The 20,412-nt window shown below is 36.6% G+C and overlaps 1 protein-coding gene across 1 annotated transcript; it reads left to right on the top strand.

The window, feature by feature from the left end:
- Positions 1-17,571: 17,571 nt before the first annotated feature.
- LOC104215781 (UDP-glucose iridoid glucosyltransferase-like) lies at positions 17,572-20,114 on the top strand. Its single transcript, XM_009765675.2, has 2 exons — positions 17,572-18,160; positions 19,069-20,114. Exons 1-2 carry the CDS (start codon positions 17,671-17,673, stop codon positions 19,950-19,952), a joined length of 1,374 nt encoding a protein of 457 aa, XP_009763977.1. The 5' UTR covers positions 17,572-17,670; the 3' UTR covers positions 19,953-20,114.
- The last annotated feature ends 298 nt before the right edge of the window (positions 20,115-20,412 follow it).

The following is a 20,412-nucleotide window of genomic DNA, read 5'->3' as shown; positions in this document are numbered from 1 at the left end:
CCGCCCCCCTTATCCAAGACCCCGCCTTCGTCCTCATCCCCTTCCCCTCCGAACCCTAGAGCCGCCCCTGTACCCTTCACCATGAAAACCGGCGGCATGGACGCCGGTGACCTCGCCCTTAACACCATAGAACCCCCGTGCCATCCTGAACCCAAATCTACCAACCACACACCTCGAATCCTATCCCACCTTCTCGAATCTTCATTTGAAGATTCGAGTCGGAGCCTAATCTACACCGATCTGCCTTAAATTCATACCAGACACTCCCCAGACCCCCCTCGTGACCAAACCATACTTGGTTTGGTCCGAATCTGATCAGGGAAGCATGAATCCCAGATCTGAGTTTTGGAACTTTGTGATTCTTCGTCACTGGTCCATATCTGTTCAAACCAAAGGATTAAGGTCTAATGGACCTTAATCGAAGTGTTTCTCACCTGAGAAACACTTCGATTAAAGCCCGTTCAGCCTTAAAAAAGGTCTGTTCAAATCCGAGTTCAAGACTTTTGATTTTTCGAGTTTTAAGGTGAGTTTGCTTTCTTTCCTTTACTTGTTTTAGTCCGTGTGATTTGTTTTAAAAGCTGTTCATGATTGTTAAAGTCTGTTTTGTTTTGAGTTTCTATTAACTTTATCCTTTCCACTTTGCCTGAACCTTTGTGTTTAATTTGTTTCTTTCTTTTACTTGTTACTGAATGTGTATATGTGTACGTGCTGTGCGAATAGATGAGCTTCAAATTTGAGCTGATTAGTTGACTCCTCGAGTGCAATTCTGCTTAGTCAGTATAATTCGAATCATGTATCGATACTGTTTAAATGTCTGATTTTTTGCTACGATTGTGTATGTTAATGCTAATATAGTCGAGTCGACATATGTCGTCAATTAGTTTCAACTGTCTGAACAAAAATAAATCGATTTGTTTCTATTGAACATTTCCTGAATCAATTAAGAAGCAAGTTTCAGTTACTTATAGTTGTTAATATGATTTCAGAAACCTAAGGCTTGGTCTGTAATTGAAATCTGAGTTGATGGCATGTGCACTTGTGCACAGCATGTGCATTGTGCACAGCCTGGTTCCTGCATAAAAGAGCTTTTGATTTAAAAATGGTTTGACAGCATATGCTGTCAGATATATTCTGCTGCCCATGTTTGCTTTTAGTTAATAAAATGGGAAAGTTTAAGCCTGCCAAGGGAATGATGGGGTTTAATACTTAATTAGCTAAAGTGGAACTGAAAATGGAAGGCACATGGGAGGGGTATGGTGATATTCTAAACAGGCTGTTAAAAGGGGTAGTGTTAAGGCTTATAAAAGGAGGAGGAGCTGGAGATAAGGGGGAATAGACACAGACAGACCTAAGAGAGGGGAGGAGAAAAATACACACACTGTGAGGGTATAAGAGAAAAGAGAAAGCTGATAGAGGGACACAGACAGGAGACACATAGAAGGCACACGGTGAGGAATTTTTGAAGGAGACACACTGAGAGATACACACACACACACATAGAGACAGACATTTGATAAGAACAGAGTAATTTGAGAGGAGACACTTTTAGGAGAGTGAAGTTCTGGAAACAGAAACTGGAAAAGAATTTTGTTCGATAACTCAGACAGACAAAACTAGAAGTTGCATTCTTTCCTGTTTTTGATTTCACTACATCTGGACCTGTTTGTGCAACATTGATTCCTCCCAACTGAGTCTGTTTGGTTGTTGTTTGTTATACTCGAGAACTTGGTCTAGTTGGGGTGTTGATCCCACTCCAATTGTTTTGTGAGTTGTGGCTGCTGCTATTCTGTTTCCTGTTGCTGCTGCTTTTCTGTCCTGCTGCTACTGCTAGTCCTGTTTCTTGCTGCTGCTGATTTCCCCATCTTCTTCCTCTTCTCCTTTGCATTTTTCAGTATTTCCAGGTACACATCTCAAGTCTCACATTGGTGTAGCTGATTGTACATTGAAAAGCATGAATAGAAAGAGTTGAAGGAGTCACAATCACTTGTTATTCATGAATGTTGTTAAGTTGTGTGAATTTTAGTTTATAGCTAATAGAGAATACATTGGTGAGTTTGCAGTTAAGTAGATTTTATGTTAATCTGAAACTGCGGTATTTGATTCGTTTAGTAGCATACAGGATGTAAACACAATCCATGGAATGTGATACTATTTATACCATCATTAAACTTAAACTCATTCTTTAGCATGCTTGAATTGGTAGGGGCAAATAGCTGTTAAATCTAGCCAGATATAATATAGTTTTGAATCATCCAGTTTCGATTTCTTTAGGCAGTTTATAGGACGAGTTTTGAACATCATCAGTAACATCTTTTAATAAGGAACTCCATTAATCCTGTTTAAGCAACTTGGTTTGAATTCGACTTAAGGACGTCGTTCGGATTAAGTATTGCATTTCATCAAATATGTAATTTTCTTTGTTCAACCAAAGCATGTCCGTAAGGTATGACAGTCTTTTCACTTTATAAGTAATTAATCAGAAATTAATAGGAGTCCGGTTTAGGCCAAAGCCTATACTTCAATTAGCATACATTTTTCTTCTTCTATTTCTGGAAACAAATAATAGAAATGTAGTCACTTTAAGATATCCTCTTCTAAAATAATGAGACGAGCCTCTCTAAATAAAAAATGCACAAGCTGCGGGGCCCTCTAAATGTATATATTAAAATACTTAGAATTCGGGACAGGCCGTTTAGCGAATTTTACGGCCTTCCCAAAATAACAATACGCTAGTTGCTTTAGGCGCACCTTTAATAATTTAACCTTCTTAAACACGGGTGCACATTGATGTGACCCAAATCCGAATCTCAACGGAGTCAAAATGTGTCGACGACCACGGGTGCATTGATTGTGACGTGGTTCGAGATGCATTTTCACGACGTTGCAATTCTATAAAAATAAATGATAATAATAAAAGCGGTTTAAACTTAATAAAAGCACATAAGTCACAACATGTATTTAAATCAGATATTTAGCCATTATAACAATTTAAGCGACCGTGCTAGAACCACGGGATTCGAGGGTGCCTAACACCTTCCCTCGGGTCAACAGAATTCCTTACTTAGAATTTCTGGTTCGCAGACTTCATTTGGAAAAGTCGAAAATTTCCTCGATTTGGGATTCAAGATAAACCGGTGACTTGGGACACCAAAAGCCAAACCTTTCCCAAGTGGCGACTCTGAATTAAATAAATAATCCCATTTCGAATATTGTCACTTAAATTGGAAAAACTCCCCTCGCGCATTTATCCTTCGGGGCGGGCGCGCAAAAAGGAGGTGTGACAACACCAATCTGCACCGGAGCACAACCAACTTTACCACGACCGTATATTGAGCCTTCAATGTTTACCTTTCAAGGTCCATGGCTTCAAGCAGAAATAACATATGTGACCCCATACTCTTTCACTCAACCCTCCGCAATATGATCTCTCGATAGATCAAGAAAAGGTTGTTAAAAATCCCGAGCAAGAGGAAATGGCTCGGAAGATGAAGAGCCTGGAACAAAGCCTGAAAAACATGCAAGGTCTAAACAGTCAAAAGAGTGTCTCATACTCTAACCTCTGTATGTTTCCCCATGTCCATTTTCTAGATGGCTTCAAGATGCCAAAATTTGTAAAGTACAACGGACACAGAGACTCGGTCGCTCACTTGAAACGATATTGTAACCAGTTGAGGCGCTGGTGGAAAAGAGGAGCAGCTAATGGCCTATTTTAGGGGAAAGCCTCACCGGGATCACTTCTGAATGGTATATGGATCAGGAAATTACTCATTGGCACGTGTGGGATGATATGGCCCGAGATTTTGTCCGCCAGTTCCAGTATAATATGGACATCACTCCCGACAGAAACTCTTTGTCCAATTTGAAAAAGAAATTGCGGAAAGCTTCTGCGAATATGTTGTCAAATGGCGTGAGCAAGCTGCCAAGGTAAATCCTCCAATGGATGAAATTGAAATGGGCACGATCTTTCTACAGGCCCAAGAGACGGACTACTTCCAGAACATGATGTCTGCTATGGGCAAGCCGTTCGCTGAGGCTATCAAAATTGGGGAGATGGTAGAAAGTGGGCTAAAAACAGGTCGAATCTTGAGTCATGCTACTTTTAAAGCTACATCACCAGATGTTCAGAATGGTTCGGAGGGTCTGATGAACAAAAATGGGGTTGAAGAGGGAACCATGATGGTTTCAAGCTCGAGGGAGCCCGCAGGTCATTCGGCCAATCATATATGCCTCCTATGGTCCCACCATACTATTATCCCCTTCAAGATGCTGCTTATGTCGTGGCACCGCCTCCCTATGCGGTAATAAATGCGCAACCCTACCCGCGGCCACAACATTATCCGCAAAATCGAGCTCCACTTTCCAGAAATGACCATCCTTACCAAGCTCCATATAATCCTCAACCAAATGATACCCAATATAATCCTCGCCCACGAGAGCCTTTCAGAAAGAATCAGTTCACCCTATTGGTGAATCGTATTCAAGCTTGTTCCAAAAGCTAATCAGGCTAGATCTATTGCAGCCAGTGGCCTCGAACCGGCCGAACCCCGAGTCCCCATCGCACCGTGCTGATGCTAGATATGAATACCACTCTAGAGCAGTGGGACACAGTACAAAGGACCGTTGTACCCTCAAAAAGGCAGTTGAAGATTTGATTGAAGCTGAAAGAATTATTTTTCAGGATGAAGAAGCTCTTGATATGATGAACAATTTGTTGCCTGCATACAACATCGGGCCAATAGTCGAAATGATTTGTGAAGATGAGGAATTTGATCCGGCACTGAAGGTCGTTGTAGCCATTGTCGAGATAGAAGAAAAGCCCAAAAACGGTCGCCAAGCTTGAAAGTTTCCCATCAGAGGGGAGTCTCGGTAGCCAGTCTTGCTATCCTTTCTGCATCCGGATTATCTTAGGGTGTGATCCGGATGTTTTACTTTATTGTCTTACTTTCTAACGTAAACCCTACTATCTTTAAAATTAAAAAAAAATCAAATGAAATTAATATTTCATCATTGTCTATGAATGTCTCTTTTCTTAATCTTGTCAATTTTCTTATTCTCTTTTGAGTTCTATTAATGCAAATTTTAATGACATGACATGCTTGCGGACTTTATGCCCAGATCCTAAAATGATGTCAGACCCCGAAATAATGAATCACGAAGCAGAATGTATTGAAGATAAGGCTTGTAATGAAATATACAAAGAATTGGAATAGTAACCCTAAACAAATTCCAAATGAAACCGCTCTTACGTGATTGGTTTATGGCATTGAAGCCATGATACCAGCAGGAATTGAAATTTCCTCTTTTTGGATCTTTGTTGAAACCGAGATCAGGGATCAAGATTGTGTCAAAATCCGGTTAAAATGGTTGATTTGAATGACTTAAAAAATGGTTAGCTGCGGTCTTCCACAAGCAGTTGTACCGACAAAGAATGGCTCATGCCTATAACAAGAAAGTGTGTTTCAGAAAATTTGAAGTAGGGCAACTCATGCTGAGATGTATCCTCCCGCATCATGAAGAAGCTGAAGAAATGTTTGCTCTAAAATTGGAAAAGGGCCATATATTATAGCAAGAGTCTTGCCAAAATGAGCGTTGTATTTAGGATACATCAAAGAAAATGTCCTTGAAACAATTGCCAACGCAAATGCAGTCAAAAGGTACTATGTTGGATCCTCTATATAGCATTAATGTTCTCCGGTTGGAATAAAAAAGCTTTTTTTCTCACTATCCAAACACTTAAACCCTTTGCAAACCCATTTGAGTCGGTTACTCTTCTTTGATTACCCTCTTTGGAATCTGAAAGTGTTATTGAAAAAAAATTGGAAAAATGAAATTAAAAAAAAAAGAAAAAGAAATGATAAATGAAAAAAAAGAAAAGAGGAAAAGGGAAGGAAAAATAAAGAGAAAACAAAACAAAACAAAACAGAAAAACAAAAGAAAAAATCAAAAACAAATTTCCTGAACTACGTTCGACTTGATTCTGAAAGGATACTTAGGCAGCCTCTCTTTGGGGTTCAGTCACGCCAAAATAAAAATCCAAATTCCCCCAAAAGTGAAACTGGGGTAGATGTTATGATGGTTCGGCGATGGTTCGCCTGAAAGGTTCCAAAGTTGTAATTTAGTCCAAACTCTTTTTACCCCAAATCCTGTTCAAATCATTCCGATCAATCGGTAAAGATGTCCAAAATTGGAGGATATAGCTACTTGGATCTGATGCAATCAAATGAGAGAAATAAAATGAGAGAATCTTATTGGTGAAAACTCACACGGGCACCGTGAGGCGACAGTAAGCAAAGACATAAAATGAGAGAGTCTTATTGGTGAAAACCCACACGGGCACCGTGAGGCGACAGTAAGCAAAAAAATCAAAATGAGAGAGTCTTGTTAGTGAAAACTCGCAAAAAGAACTATAAGGCGATGGTGAGTGTAGACAGGTAATTTTTGACCCTCCCCAAGATTTTATACATTTTAGCGTAAATATTTAGTTTAGGTTTAGTATTGCTCTCTTTACTTTATTTTATCACAAAAATAAAAAGTACAAAAATATTTTTCTTTTATTATTTAGTTACTTTTAATTTATCTACCTTCCATAAAATACAAAAATACAAAAAAATAATTTTAGGAATATTATCTTAATTTTACAATAATATTTTTATTTTTTATCTTTTAGTATGATATTTTAAAAAAAAATATCAAAATAAGTTTGTTTTAACGGATAGTTTTATTTTAATAATTATTTTATTTAAGTAGGATTAATTAATAAATGATATAATATTTTTTATCTTGTTTTAGAAGAAAGAGTATGAAATTTGAAGCTAATTCTGTTTGGTCTTAATTGAAAAGGCCCAATTTAAAATAGCCCAAAATATTAAACCCATATTCATTCTCCATTTGATCCACCTAATTCCTGCACCTAAAAAAAAAAGGCAATTGAAAAACAAGAGGGAAGAAATATTGGTCTTTTAATCAATCAAACCAAGATGTGACAAATAGCTAAAGTAGTGCTATAAAACAAATTCCATTTACCAATGTAGAATACTGAATGTATTCTCTCAATTGAAAAGCCAAGAACGGTGACCCACTCTCCCAATCGTAGTTGATGAATCTGCTTGATGGATTCTCACCTTGATCTCCAAATTGAAAATTCTCCCCTTTGAAGATCTGTTCCAGAAATGTTGGATCCTCAATTGGCTCGCTCCTTCTCATTCTTGTTTCCTCTTCATCTTGTTCATGAGTGATAGTTCACTTGGTTCTACGGGTGGCAATCGTAAAACAGGGAAGTCGTCAGTATTTTCGTTGTTTAACCTTAAAGAGAAGAGCAAATTCTGGAGCGAGTCTGTTATCATGATGATTTGGATGATCTGGAAACATCTAATCCGGGAAAAATGAGTATTCTCAATTACACCTAGGCAGATCTTGATGTTCGAGATGCTAATGTGAGAATATTTGTCAGATATTTGGAGGTTTTAGTTTACCGTTTGATTGAGGTTGATCTTGGTTTCGAGCTTTCCGGTGTCAATTCGAGGTTCCGATTTGTAATTTCGGTGTTTCGGTCCAAAAATTGTTGCTTTGTTTAGCCCGATTGACTTGTAATTTTCAGCTTTGTTCATCAATAAAGGTTATTTCTCTTGTTCTTTACTTTGTTTAATATTTTCACTCTCCTATTTTAAATTTATAAAAGGCATGTGATATACTCCCTCCGTTTCAATTTACGTGAACTTATTTCCTTTTTAGTCCGTGCCAAAAAGAATGACACATTTCCTTATTTGGAAACAAATTACCTTTACACAATGTTTTATAGTCACACAAAATACATGTGCCTCATTTTATACCACAAGATTCAAAGTCTTCTCTCTTTTCTTAAATTTCGTGCCCAGTCAAATGTGTTCACATAAATTGAAACGGAGGGAGTATTTGCTATTTTCCGGCCCTTTCGTGTTTCTTTGTAAAGTTGATGGACATGTTAGATTTTATTCTTAAGCGGTAAAGTCACGCACGGTTTAGAATTTGGATCTTTAGTTTATTCTCATAATTTTGTTAATTTGGTACTTAAGGTTTGAGTGATAGATAATTTAATGAATTGAACTTTCATTTATATGGGTTTGATTTGGAACTGACCAATTAAAGTGTATATTCTTATTCCTTGTAAAGCTTTAGACTCACTTTTTGCACTAAATATTTATTGATAGTTATCATTATGTGTTTATTTGAGTTGTCTGATTGTTCATCTACACTGTGATTAGAAAGGAATAAAGAGAAGTTCTTTTCATGGGGTCAATGGTTTTGTTATATTATTTGGACTTGGTATGTCCCTTTTAAGTGGAAATTGAATCTATAAGTGTAGACGGTGAATAATACTAAATAGCTAAGTTTTACATTTCTTTCACAATTCCATATTCATTAATCAAGGATTTCACAAACAATCTCAAGCAAGCTTCGGAAATAATCACTTATAAATACATTGTAGTTTACTTTAGGTGCGATTAATAAATCATCATGACTATGGGTATGGTTCCCGTGATATAGTTATGATACCTAATTCCCAAATTCGGGGGTGCATTTCATGTAACCCAATCATAACAACTTCGAATTTTAATAAAATAAACATGTCATGAAGCGCGGGTGCATTTCATGTAGCGTGGTTCGCGGTGTGTTCCAAAACAAACAAGTGTACGACAATCGTAACTTGTTCAAGAAATAATTCCATAAACCCTAAAAAAGTGGTATCAAATAATTAAAAGCAGTTATAAAGTTAAAAATGCACAATAGGTTCAAAAAACATGTAATAAATCAGATAATAGGCCAATTATTAATAATTAAGCGAACGTGCTAGAACCACGGAACCCGGGAATGCCTAACACCTTCTCCCGGGTTAACAGAATTCCTTATTTAGAATTTCTGGTTCCCAGACCATAAATAAGAGTCAACTTCCTCGATTCGGGATTTTAAACTAGTGACTCGGGACACCATAAATTATCCCAAGTGGCGACTCTGAAAAATAAATAAAATAATACTGTTTCGATTATTGTCACTTTAATTGGAAAAACTCCTCTTATACCCTTTCTGGATGTAAAAAAGGAGGTGTGACAGTGAGTAGAGAAATGAGAGAGGTCAGCTCGTGAAAACCCGCAAAGGGCGCCCCTAATCGAAAAGAGAATTCTTGTAGCCATCAGCATCGACAGAGTCCTGGCTAGGTTTCTCGATTTTGAGGCAAAAGTTGTGATGAATTTCTAAGAGTCGGACGGTTTACACAGATCAGGCATCCAATCCAAAAGGCATGTCATGTTCATTGAAGTCCGCATGTACTCCAGATAAGTCCTTCTTTCCTTTTCCCAAAAGCAACACATCTTGTTTTAAACTCATTCTTCATTCCATTGTTTATTTTCTTTGAATCCCTTTCGGTTTAACTCTGTTCCGAAACTAAAACAAAGAAAGGATGGTAAGACTGATTTACAGGGTTCTGATTTGATACAAGCTAATATGCAAAAAGGTACCTAGCCTCGTCAGGGAGCATAAGTCGGCCTCGACTGGCCATGGCGGCCGATGCTTCGAAATCAAAACTCTTGGAAGGAGAAAATCAAATTGAAGTTCCTATAAAGGCAAATAAAGTTGAAAAGGTTGAGTCCCACGTGGCCAATCATCTCGGCAAAAGTTTAGAAAGCCAAGGTCTCCAGAAAATGATACAGAGTAGTCAAGCATCTCGGTGCCATGCTGACAGAATCGGTTCTTCGACGGCAGTGTCCGCGAATCAAACTACTTAGGGCATCAAGGCCACAAACCATCCACCACTTTAAAAACTCACAATTGTTTTTTGAAGCAGGAACAAAGCATGCAGAATGGTGATTCTAAAAGAAAGAATGTCACCAAACGTAAGCTCTTTAAAATCTCCGTTTTTCTTTTACTTTCGGCATACATCACTATTGTTCACACCTCCTATTTTTACGTAGCTTAACCCAGATAGAACCTTTTCGCCTAGGGGGATCCAGCTCATAGTTCCAGGTAGAAGTACTCTTCGCTCAGGTTGTTTTTACGCAGCTTAACCCAGGTAGAACCTTTTCGCCCAGGAGGATCCAGCTCATAGTTCCGGGTAGAATTACTCTTCGCTCAGGTTGTTTTTACGTAGCTTAACCTAGGTAGAACCTTTTTGCCTAGGGGGATCCAGCTCATAGTTCCGGGTAGAAGTACTCTTCGGTCAGGTTGTTTTTACGCAGCTTAACCCAGGTAGAACCTTTTCGCCTAGGGGGATCCAGCTCATAGTTCCGGGTAGAATTACTTTTCGCCGAGACTTGTTTTACATAGCTTAACCCAGGTAGAACGTTTTCGCCTAGGGGGATCCATCTCCTATATCCGGGTAGAAGTACTCTTACGCCCAGGCTTAGTTTTCATAGATTAATCCAGGTAGAACATTTTTGCCTAAGGGGATCCAGCTCCTATTTTTGGGTAGAAGTACTCTTCGCCCAGTCTTAATTTTCATAGCTTAACCCAGTTAGAACCTTTTCGCCTAAGGGGATCCAGCTCCTATTTCTGGGTAGAAGAACTTTTCGTCCATGCTTAGTTTTTCACATCTTAACCCAGGTATAACCTTTTCGCCTAAGGGGATCCAGCTCATATTTTCGGGTAGAAATACTTTTCGCCCAGGCTTTGTTTTTACGCAACTTAACCCAGGTAAAACATTTTGGCCTAGGGGGATCCAGCTCCTATTTCCGGGTAGAAGTCTTCTTCGCCCAGGCTTAGTATTCATAGCTTAACCCAGGTAGAACCTTTTCGCCTAGGGGGATCCAGCACATATTTCTGGGTAAAAGTACTTTTCGCTCAGGTTGTTTTTACGCAGCTTAACTCCGGTGGAACAGTTCGCCTAGGGGGATCCAGCTCATTGTTCCGGGTATAAGTACTCTTCGATTAGGCTTGCTTTTCGTTACTTTAACGCAAGTAGAACTTTTTCACCCTGAGGGATTCAACATTTTTTCCATAATACAGGGTGTCAACCCTTGGTTACATTCCTTTTCAGTAATACAGGGTAACAACCCCTAGTTATATTTCCTTACCAGTATAGGGTACACCAATCCTTAGCTGTATTTTCCAACATAGGGTCTCCTCTCCCTAGTTGATTTTATTTTAGATATAGAGTATCTACTCCCTAGTCTCCTTCTCTAACATAGGGTCTTCATTCCCTAGTTGATTTTATTTTATATATAGGGTATCTACTCCCTAGCCTCCTTACCAGTATAGGGTACACCAATCCATGGTTGTGTTTTCCGATGTAGGGGACACCAATCCTTAGTTGATATAATCTTAAGTGCAGGGTACACCACTCCCTGGTATCTTTAATAATACGGGATATTCCATTCTCTAGCCATGTTTTTCCAACATAAGGAACGTCAATCCTTAGTTAAGACAACATTTAGACAATCATGGTATACCATTTTTAAAGAATCATATTTTTCTAGGGTACACCAATCCCGACACTTTATTGCTTTTGATAAAGTAGTTTAGAATTCTATTACAATAACTCACGAAATTTTCCTAGTGAAAACTGCGGCAGAAAAATTTCGTTTCGTTTGTTTGTTTTGGTATCTAAGCAGGTCTTACCTCAAGGCACATGAGTCGAGATTACCAAGAGAAGTATCAAAATGGAAAAGCAGATAAAATAATGTAGGTTGTTCAAGACATGACTGAAGTCACGAGCATTGCATTTTTCTATTTTGATCAGAAGAAGCCGTAGAATAATGAACTAGCACCTGCAGCTAGCAAGCATCAAGGTTCAGATCAGAGTCTGCGTGGAGAACCAGTCAAGACTCAAGGACAAGTTTCAGAAGACTCATAGATAAAATCTTGTAACTCATAGCTGATAGGCTTGTTTAGTTTCTTTTTGATTTTTGATGTAATAATAGAACTACGGACTGGAGCCTCGACGGAACCTCACTCGACTCTTCAACCCATCATTCCACCATTCTCCTTCAACTACACACGACATGTTTCTTTCATAACCCGGAATATGTAGGTTGTCCAATACCAAGACTCAGTTGCACCCTTTCTCTTTTCTTTTATCCTAATTTCTCCCATTTTGAACAAAGATATAATAAAAAATTAGTCACATGGCTCACCTTATTTTTGCTTTAAAGCTCTTCATGTTTTCAAGCAAAGAGGGGCATGATGTGAGCACTTAATTTTTGACAATATTTAGTTTTTATGTAAATATTTTTAGGTGTTTTAACCTACAATTTTTAGCTTTGTTACACTTTTTTATTATAGGATAAAAATACAAAATTTTAAAAGATCAATTAATACTATTAATATTATTTTTAAAAAATTATTTTTAAAATAATAAAAAATCCAAAAATATTAAAAGATTTTTTATATTTTGGGTGGATTTAAAATAATTGAAAAAGAAAGAAATTTGGAATTAAAAAATAAAAGTAAAGGTAGCTAAAAATTAAAAAAAAATAAAAGTAAAAAAAAGTAGAATTTTAAAAAGAAAAGCATAAGAAAGTGTATTGTTTTTTTTAAGAAAAGTAAAATGAGTGGAAAATAAAAAAAGTAAAGTAATTAAAGTTGAAATTTAAAAAATAAAAGTAATTAAAGTTGAAATTTTAAAAAATAAAAGTAAGAAAAGGTGAGGATTTATTTTATAAAAAAAGAAAAGCAAAATGAAAGTGAGATTTCTTTTAATTAAAAAATTAAAAAAATAAAATAAAAAAAATCTGAAAAATTTTGAATTTTTTTGCTATAAATAGAAAAGAAAATCTGAGAAGAAGGGGGAGAAAAAGAAGAGAAAAGAGAGGAGAGAATTGAGAGAAACAAAATATTTCTTCTTCTACGCTACGGGAAATTTTTACTCGCGTCATTCTTTCGAAAAAGAATCAGCAATTTACCACCCAAAATCCAGTAAAAATACTTCAAAACATCCCTTTTACATGCCAAAGAGTTGTGTCAATAGATGAGGTCGAGGATTCCGTTGGAGCTCTGTTCACTAGCTTTGATGTTTTTCTTCGCTTATGCTTGTTCGATGTTCGTCTGAGTTGTTGTACCTACTCTTGGAGACTCATCTAACTGAAAATCTTGCATTAAATGGTTTATTCTTCCCTCTGTTCTTTTTATCTTATTTTATGTGATTTTATTTATTTATCTTTAAACTTTATAAATAATAATGTAAATCAATCCTTAAATGCTATATGCTTAATCATGTTTCTGAAAATATAGTTTTCAAATTTGCTTTAAAGTTTGGAAGATTTGGACATCAATAAGTTTAGGCTTCAATTGTTGGGATGAAGGGTATTGATATATGATAGCTTATTTATTCAAATATCTAAAATCATACACTTCTTCCACAAACAATTCCATAACTCTTGGCCTTACAATAATCTTAAATTAGTTTTAGGAAAATAATTCAAGTGTGCTAGTTTATTTAGGTGCGCTTTAAATAATTAAACATCATGGCTATATGTATGGTCTCCATGGCATAATTGTGATATGTAACAAAATAAGTATTCATACGCGTGATTTATTTCAAGATAACCTTTTCATAAATTTAATCAAGCAATAAAAGCGAACATAGGTAAAAGATGAGAACCAATAAAACACACGTTATAAAAAAAATATAAGCCAAATATAGTCAATAAAGCGACCGTGCTAGAACCATGGGACTCGGGGAATGCCTTACACCTTCTCCCCGGTCAACAGAATTCCTTATCCGGATTTTATTTTCGTAGACCAATAATAATAAAGTCAAACCTTCCTTTGAATAGGGATTCAAATAAAAGGTGACTTGGAACACCGGCAAAAATCAATTCCAAGTGGCGACTCTGTAAATAAAATAATCACTATTTCAAATTTGTCACTTTAATTGGAAAAGCTCTTTAACCCACAATCCATAACACACATTATCTTTTGGAGGGGTAAAAAAGGGGTGTGACACCAGTCACTATGAACACAAGTTTTGACCGTATCAAGGAAGTTGTTTGCAACACTCTTACCTATTTTCTCCATCGCTGATCTGGTTGTTTTGATGTTTTCAGACAATCTTAATTTTTTTTGGGTATTTTGGATATTTGGATATTTATTTTGGGAGTTTTGGATGACTGTAATTATTAGGATAATCTAAACTGCTAATGGTATTACATGTTTCCCCATTTTTTGATTGATGCCAAAGGGGGAGAAAGGATTATTACTAACATATGCAGGGATATTAAAGCTCAAGTTGACTACAGCACAGACGAAGAGTCAATTACAAACAAAAGGAAGAAAAGTACCTATACATGAGGAGATAACAACTTGAGGGGAAATTGACTCATAAAGGAATCAACTACATGCAAGAAGACCCGTAAACAAGTTGCGGGGGAGTCGACTGCAAGAATAATCCAATAAACAGGAAAGTAGAATTGATTATGTTACTTTTGTCATCATAAAAAAGGGAGAGATTATTACATCTTGGTTTTAATAATGAAAAATAACCTACTCTTATTGCATGCTATCAAGGATCTCTAAAAAGTGGACGTTGTGAAGCAGAACGATTAAGAAAGAAAATATGAGCCAACTTAGGATCCAGAAAGCTATCCAAAGAAGGAAGGCTAAGATAGCAGAATCAAATCAAGTGGAAAATCTACTCTTAATTTTTATTCACGGGCATCGAGGAATATTATAATCTACTCTTGATCTTCAATCACAAACGTCAAGGACAATTACATCAAACACGCGTGGGAAACTTGCAAAGCCAATCAGCTACACTATTCAGGGGAAGCATATCAATCATATTGAGCCTCAAGGATCAACTATAGGAAAGTTCCAACCTTATTCTTGGAAAGAATCAATTAAGATTCACTCCAAAGTTCAATTCTTTTGGGTTGCCTATCTCTCAAAGATCTTCTCCAATCAAGGCTCTTATTAAAAAATAGTCCCTCAAGATATATATATATATATATATATATATATATATATATATATATATATATATCCAAACAAGCATTATAGTCTATTCTAGATTTACTACGTAATTAGCAGAGAGAAGAAAGAGAGAAAAATCACTGGTGAGGCATTGTATCAAAATGTAGAAAGTCAATTGTATTCTAAGAAGAGTTGGTGCATGCATGACAACATCAATTAACTTGTACAAAAAAAAATTCAAGGAACTTGAAGATAGAACCCTCTTGCAACCCAAGGAGACTGGACTAGGATTCACATTGAATCCGAACTAGTATAAAAATATTCGGTATCATTTACTTTACACTGTTTACTTTTGCATCTAGTCTTAGTCGGCTAGTGGCAAACCTATGTAGTGTTTACTTTGCATCTACTCTTAGTTGCGAAAAGAATAAATAACAATCCCCCCCCCCCCCCCGGTATTTCACCACCTTCCATTAAACATAAATCATGTGAATTCTAAGAAATGATGAACTTGGAACTTTAAAATATTAGACTACTTTGCACAACAAAGAGTTCGATCGATTACTTTCAACAAGGGTATTGTATTCTCCTAATAATAATGGAACAATTCTATTCGTAGGATCAAAAAGAAGCACATTTTCTTTCTATACTCGATGAATAGACATACACAACGGAGATCTCATTTTCTATGACAAGAATGCGTCCATACTTATTTATCATTAGAAAATTATGTTCGTAATAATCTGAGTTTTTATAGAAGTCCGATCAACATGATTGAAAATGATAGCAATACATCATCTTTTATAGCTAGCAATGCAAGAGAAGTCTGCAATAGGTTGTTAATGTCATGATGTAATGTGAAAAATGAAGATCACTTTTAAAACAACAAAACAAAGCACATAAAATGTGCCAACTGTCCACTTCACTAAATCATGCTAAATTAACTTTAACAAACTTGGTGGAAGTTTAAAGTACACCCGGGACAGTAAGAAAACCATCTCTTTATCATCATGCTAAGAGTATACAAATCTTAGATTAGTCATTAGTTGTTAATGAAGCACAAGTAGCTATCACGAATCAAAGTTTCAAAAGCCAAAAGAGAGATTTTCTGACGAAAAAAAAGTTAGTTGAGACACGGGATAATAAGGCAGGCGGCCGCTTTCGATACTTTGTGCCAAAGCATGCTCAGTTAATCATCAATCTCCAGCCCAAAGCTGACCAGTACATCCATGACCAGTTAACAAAAATTCTTGTTGAATAACATTGAATAATAATGAAAGTATTTTTTAATTCATATTTGATTTTAATTTAAAATTATATTTATATGTGTCTGTAAGGTAAAAGTGAAATTTATCCTTTTTTTTTAAATCTTGGGCTCCATCTTCTCCTTGCAAAGTCTTGCTTCTGATTCTCTCTGTCTCTAGTTAGTTACCTTTTATTGTTGATCTTCTTGCTCTGTTGCTACCGGAGCTATTGGATATCGACCTAAGAGATACTAAACAAGGTTTGAGGGGAAGGGATGCTGCTATTGATGGACTAGTGCTATCTCTGGATCTAAGAATCATGGAAGATATAATTGAAATATGCACGTGGAATTAAATCAATCCACCATTTTGAGCCCTTAAGTATTGGTGGGGTTGCTTGAAAATAGAACTGATTTCACTCCAAGTCTTGACAACCAAGTTTGGAAGTAGCAAATCACAGGGGCTTTCAGTTAGTTTCTTTTGAAAAATGCTGTCCAAAGTGTCCCTCTTATTGACCGGGCCAACTCCTTTACTAGTTACTATTTCTCATTCTGCTCAGAAGTGTCCAAAGTTTAGATGTGTCACAAGAATATATTGAGAAAACTTATGGTGGAAGAAGGCAAAGAATTGAGGCAGAGAGTACTTGATATGAAACAGGAACTCCATATGTCTTTTCAAGACGGTGGCTCAACACATAACTCTTTGAAGAACTTAACAGAACTCATTTCTTCATTCTGCTCAGAAGAGTCTGTGATCAAAATTTAATTTGAAAAATTTGTGTGTTGTCGCAATGCTATATCTCAAAATAAGAGTGGATCCACTTCCTGAAAAGTTAAAAATGAGACAATTGACCTTAGCTGAGGCATGTGCCCTGGAATTAATGCTGATTTTTATAATATATCTTTTCTAATAATATATTTGGCTTTAATAAAAATATGCATTTAAAAGATTTCAACTATATATATGTAAAGTTTGAGTGAAGACAATGGTTGCAGCTGATGCCTTTACGGCGTTACCTTCAATTTATATGTCTCTTTGTGCAGATGGAACTGGTAAAAGTTGTTGTCATGTGACCAGGAGGTCACAGGTTTGAGCCGTGGAAACAGCCTCTTGCAGAAATGCAAGGTAAGACTACGTACGATAGACTCTTGTGGTCCGGCTAACATTGCAGTCTTCGCTAGCTGCATGGTTTTTATCATTTTTCTATTCTCCCACCATATTAATCAATTGAAAGACAAGCAGTAAAAGTTACTACTAATTTTTCATTAACTATTATATGCTGTACTCCTAGCTATTGTCTAACCATATAAAGACAAGCAGTAAAGTTAAGCATAAGCCGGCTGTTTGTAGCTTACTATATCTGTTGCCTATCATATCAACACCCAAATAGGGTTCCTTGATTCAAAGATCAAACAAATAGTATAACAATATGTACTGCATATAAAGATTTGTGAAGAACAATTATAAACATACTACTTAACAAATATTTCAGAGCTCAATATTCTCTCAGTTCAAAACTCACAACGTCTAAATTCTGAATTCGCCACTGATGAACCAGATGGCTGTAGAAGAAGCAGAAAAGCGTTGTGTGGTTTTAGTACCATCTCCGTTCCAAGGGCATATAACGCCTATGCTTCAACTGGCCTCGATGCTTCATGCTAAGGGATTCTCCATTGTTATAAACCATTCTGAGTTGAATCCTCCAGATAGCTCCAAACATCCTGAATTTACATTCTTGCCACTGAAGGATGGCCTGTCAAACGGCGATCCTTCTTTATTGAATCTATTGAACATTATACCAGCAATGAATAAGAATTGCAGAGTTCCATTTCAAGACTATTTGGTCCAAATGATGGAAAAACCAGAGCTCTATGGTCAAATCTGTTGCATAATCTATGACCATCTTATGTACTTCATAACTGAAGTGGCTGATCACCTTGAGCTTCCAACTATTCTCCTCCGGTCCAGTAGTTGTGCTTATATGGAAGCTATTTGTGCCTTTCTTCAATTCCAGGCAGAAAAGTTTACTCCTTTGCCAGGTAGGTTATGGAGAATACTGTGTTTGGTACGTTAAAAATATGTGTTATAGTTTCAATGTATCGCTATTTTGAATCGTGGAAAATCTTTTCTTCGATAAAAATATTTTTTCCCTAATGAGGAAAAATAACTCCATTTATGAGCTAGGCATGAATCCTTTGATCAATGAGTTCAACTGTACCAAGTATTTTCGACATGGAATATTTATGTATGTTTATAAACTTAAACCACTAACATTCCAAAATAAATTAAGTTTTGAACCCTAAAAGTAAAATGAATTTAGTGCTATAAAACTTAGAGATTGAACACCATCAAGTTTACACCTGGTAAAAAACCGACAGTCGACGAAGAAAAATGCTTCAGTTATGGACATCCCAGTGGGCCCCCTCACATCAGGTTTTCGAGAAAGAAGAAATAAGAATTGCTTTTAACTTCCTATCGGTCCTCTTCTCTGTTCTAGGTCCTTTCCTCACTGAGGACCATGGGCCAACAACTTCAGATACAAAACATGATTTTTCCAAAAATCTAAGTTGTGCCTCCGGGAAGGGATTATAAATATCTCGGTTTTTTAGTTCATATCAGCTTCATCGGACTTTAATATTCAAACTTATCACTAATAAAACATTCTTTTTAATTTACTATCGTATATATGTTGTGCGACCCTCCCCCTCCCTTTCGTTAGCCGAGGGTCTTCCAAAAACAGCTTTTCAGCCTTCTTAAAGGCAAAGGTAAGGTATGCGTACGCACTTCCCTCCTCAAACCCCACTTGTGGAATTATACTGGGTTGTTGTATATATCTTGTGCAATCAATAACCTAGAAAACAATTTCTCAAATTAGAGTCTTTCACAAAGTATTGTCACAGCCTGGTCTTGAGCTTTAAGACTAATTTACCTACTTATACAATTACAGAGGCTAAGCTGCTGGATCCAGTGCCCAAAATACCAGCCCTCAGGTTCAAGGATCTTCCATTTGCTCTGACGTCCGAAATTCCAGAGCCTCTATTGCAGTTATTAGAAAAGGTGACTAAAATAGGATCTTCTGTGGCTATCATTGGGAACACTACTGAGAATCTTGAGAACCGAGCATTGTTATGGCTCCGACAACATTATCAAGTTCCTATTTTCACAATAGGACCTTTACACAAAATGGCGTCCTCCTTGCAAACGAGTTTAGCAGAAGAGGACGCCAGTTGCATTTCGTGGCTTGATACTCAAGCCACTAACTCTGTTCTTTATGTAAGCCTAGGGAGTATAGTTGTTATGGATAAAAAGGAGTTGATTGAGACAGCTTGGGGATTGTTCAATAGTAACCAACCATTCTTGTGGGTAGTTAGGCAAAGTTCTATAGATGGTTCAACGTCGATTGAACATGACTTACCTGATGGCTACTTGGAAGCAGTTGGAGATCGAGGTCGTATAGTAAAATGGGCACCACAAAAAGAAGTATTGGCGCATCGTGCAGTTGGAGGATTTTGGAGTCATTGTGGATGGAATTCGACATTAGAAAGTATTGTTGAAGGGGTTCCCATGATTTGCAGGCCATGTTTTGGTGATCAGAATGTGAATGCAAGATACATAACGCACGTATGGAAAGTAGGCCTTCAAATAGGATCTGATGATTTGACTAGATGTGTCATAGAAAGTACAATAAGAAAACTTATGGTGGAAGTAGAAGGCAAAGAATTGAGGCAAAGAGTAGTTGATATGAAACAGGAACTCCAGATGTCTTTTCAAGATGGTGGCTCGTCACATAATTCCTTGAAGAGTTTAACAGAATTCATCTCTTCATTCTAATCAGAAGAATCTATGATCAAGATCTAAGTTGAAAGATCTTGTGTATTAATATTGTTGCAATGCTAAACAAAGGAACGATATTTCCTGTTGGGATATACTATTAATCATGCGGTTTAAACATAGTATTATATTTTATTTTTTATGGAACAATTATTTATTTAATTTATTCAATTCAATAAAGTACTATTTTTGTTACATGTGTGTCCTTTTAGTTATGTAGTAGACAATTTAGTGTATGGAGTCTTAGCTCATGCGCATGAGATTAAATTGTTGGTTCTCATAATTAATAAACTATGTTCACAATCAAAGATATTGTTGGACAAAATATCTTGATGATTGTAGCACAAGATTATCGTATAATTTATCTTGATTATGGGAGTAGTTTTACTCCAATTCTTGTGCTAGTATACTCAGTGTATATTGAACGGACCAAGTAGAGAAAAGATGTTTTTGTACTGAA

The sequence above is a fragment of the Nicotiana sylvestris genome, chromosome 2, assembly GCF_000393655.2.
Source record: "Nicotiana sylvestris chromosome 2, ASM39365v2, whole genome shotgun sequence".
In the NCBI taxonomy this organism is placed as follows: Eukaryota; Viridiplantae; Streptophyta; class Magnoliopsida; order Solanales; family Solanaceae; genus Nicotiana; species Nicotiana sylvestris.
Note: the sequence above shows the minus strand (reverse complement) of the source record. Positions and strands in the feature narration are given on the sequence as shown.

What these genes read in the sequence shown, in the direction of transcription:
- LOC104215781 (XM_009765675.2), top strand. Translation starts at nt 17,671, where the DNA reads ATGAACCAGATGGCTGTAGAAGAAGCAGAAAAGCGTTGTGTGGTTTTA. An exon ending in AAAGTTTACTCCTTTGCCAG is followed by an intron (nt 18,161 to 19,068) that starts GTAGGTTATGGA and finishes ATACAATTACAG; the next exon opens with AGGCTAAGCTGCTGGATCCA.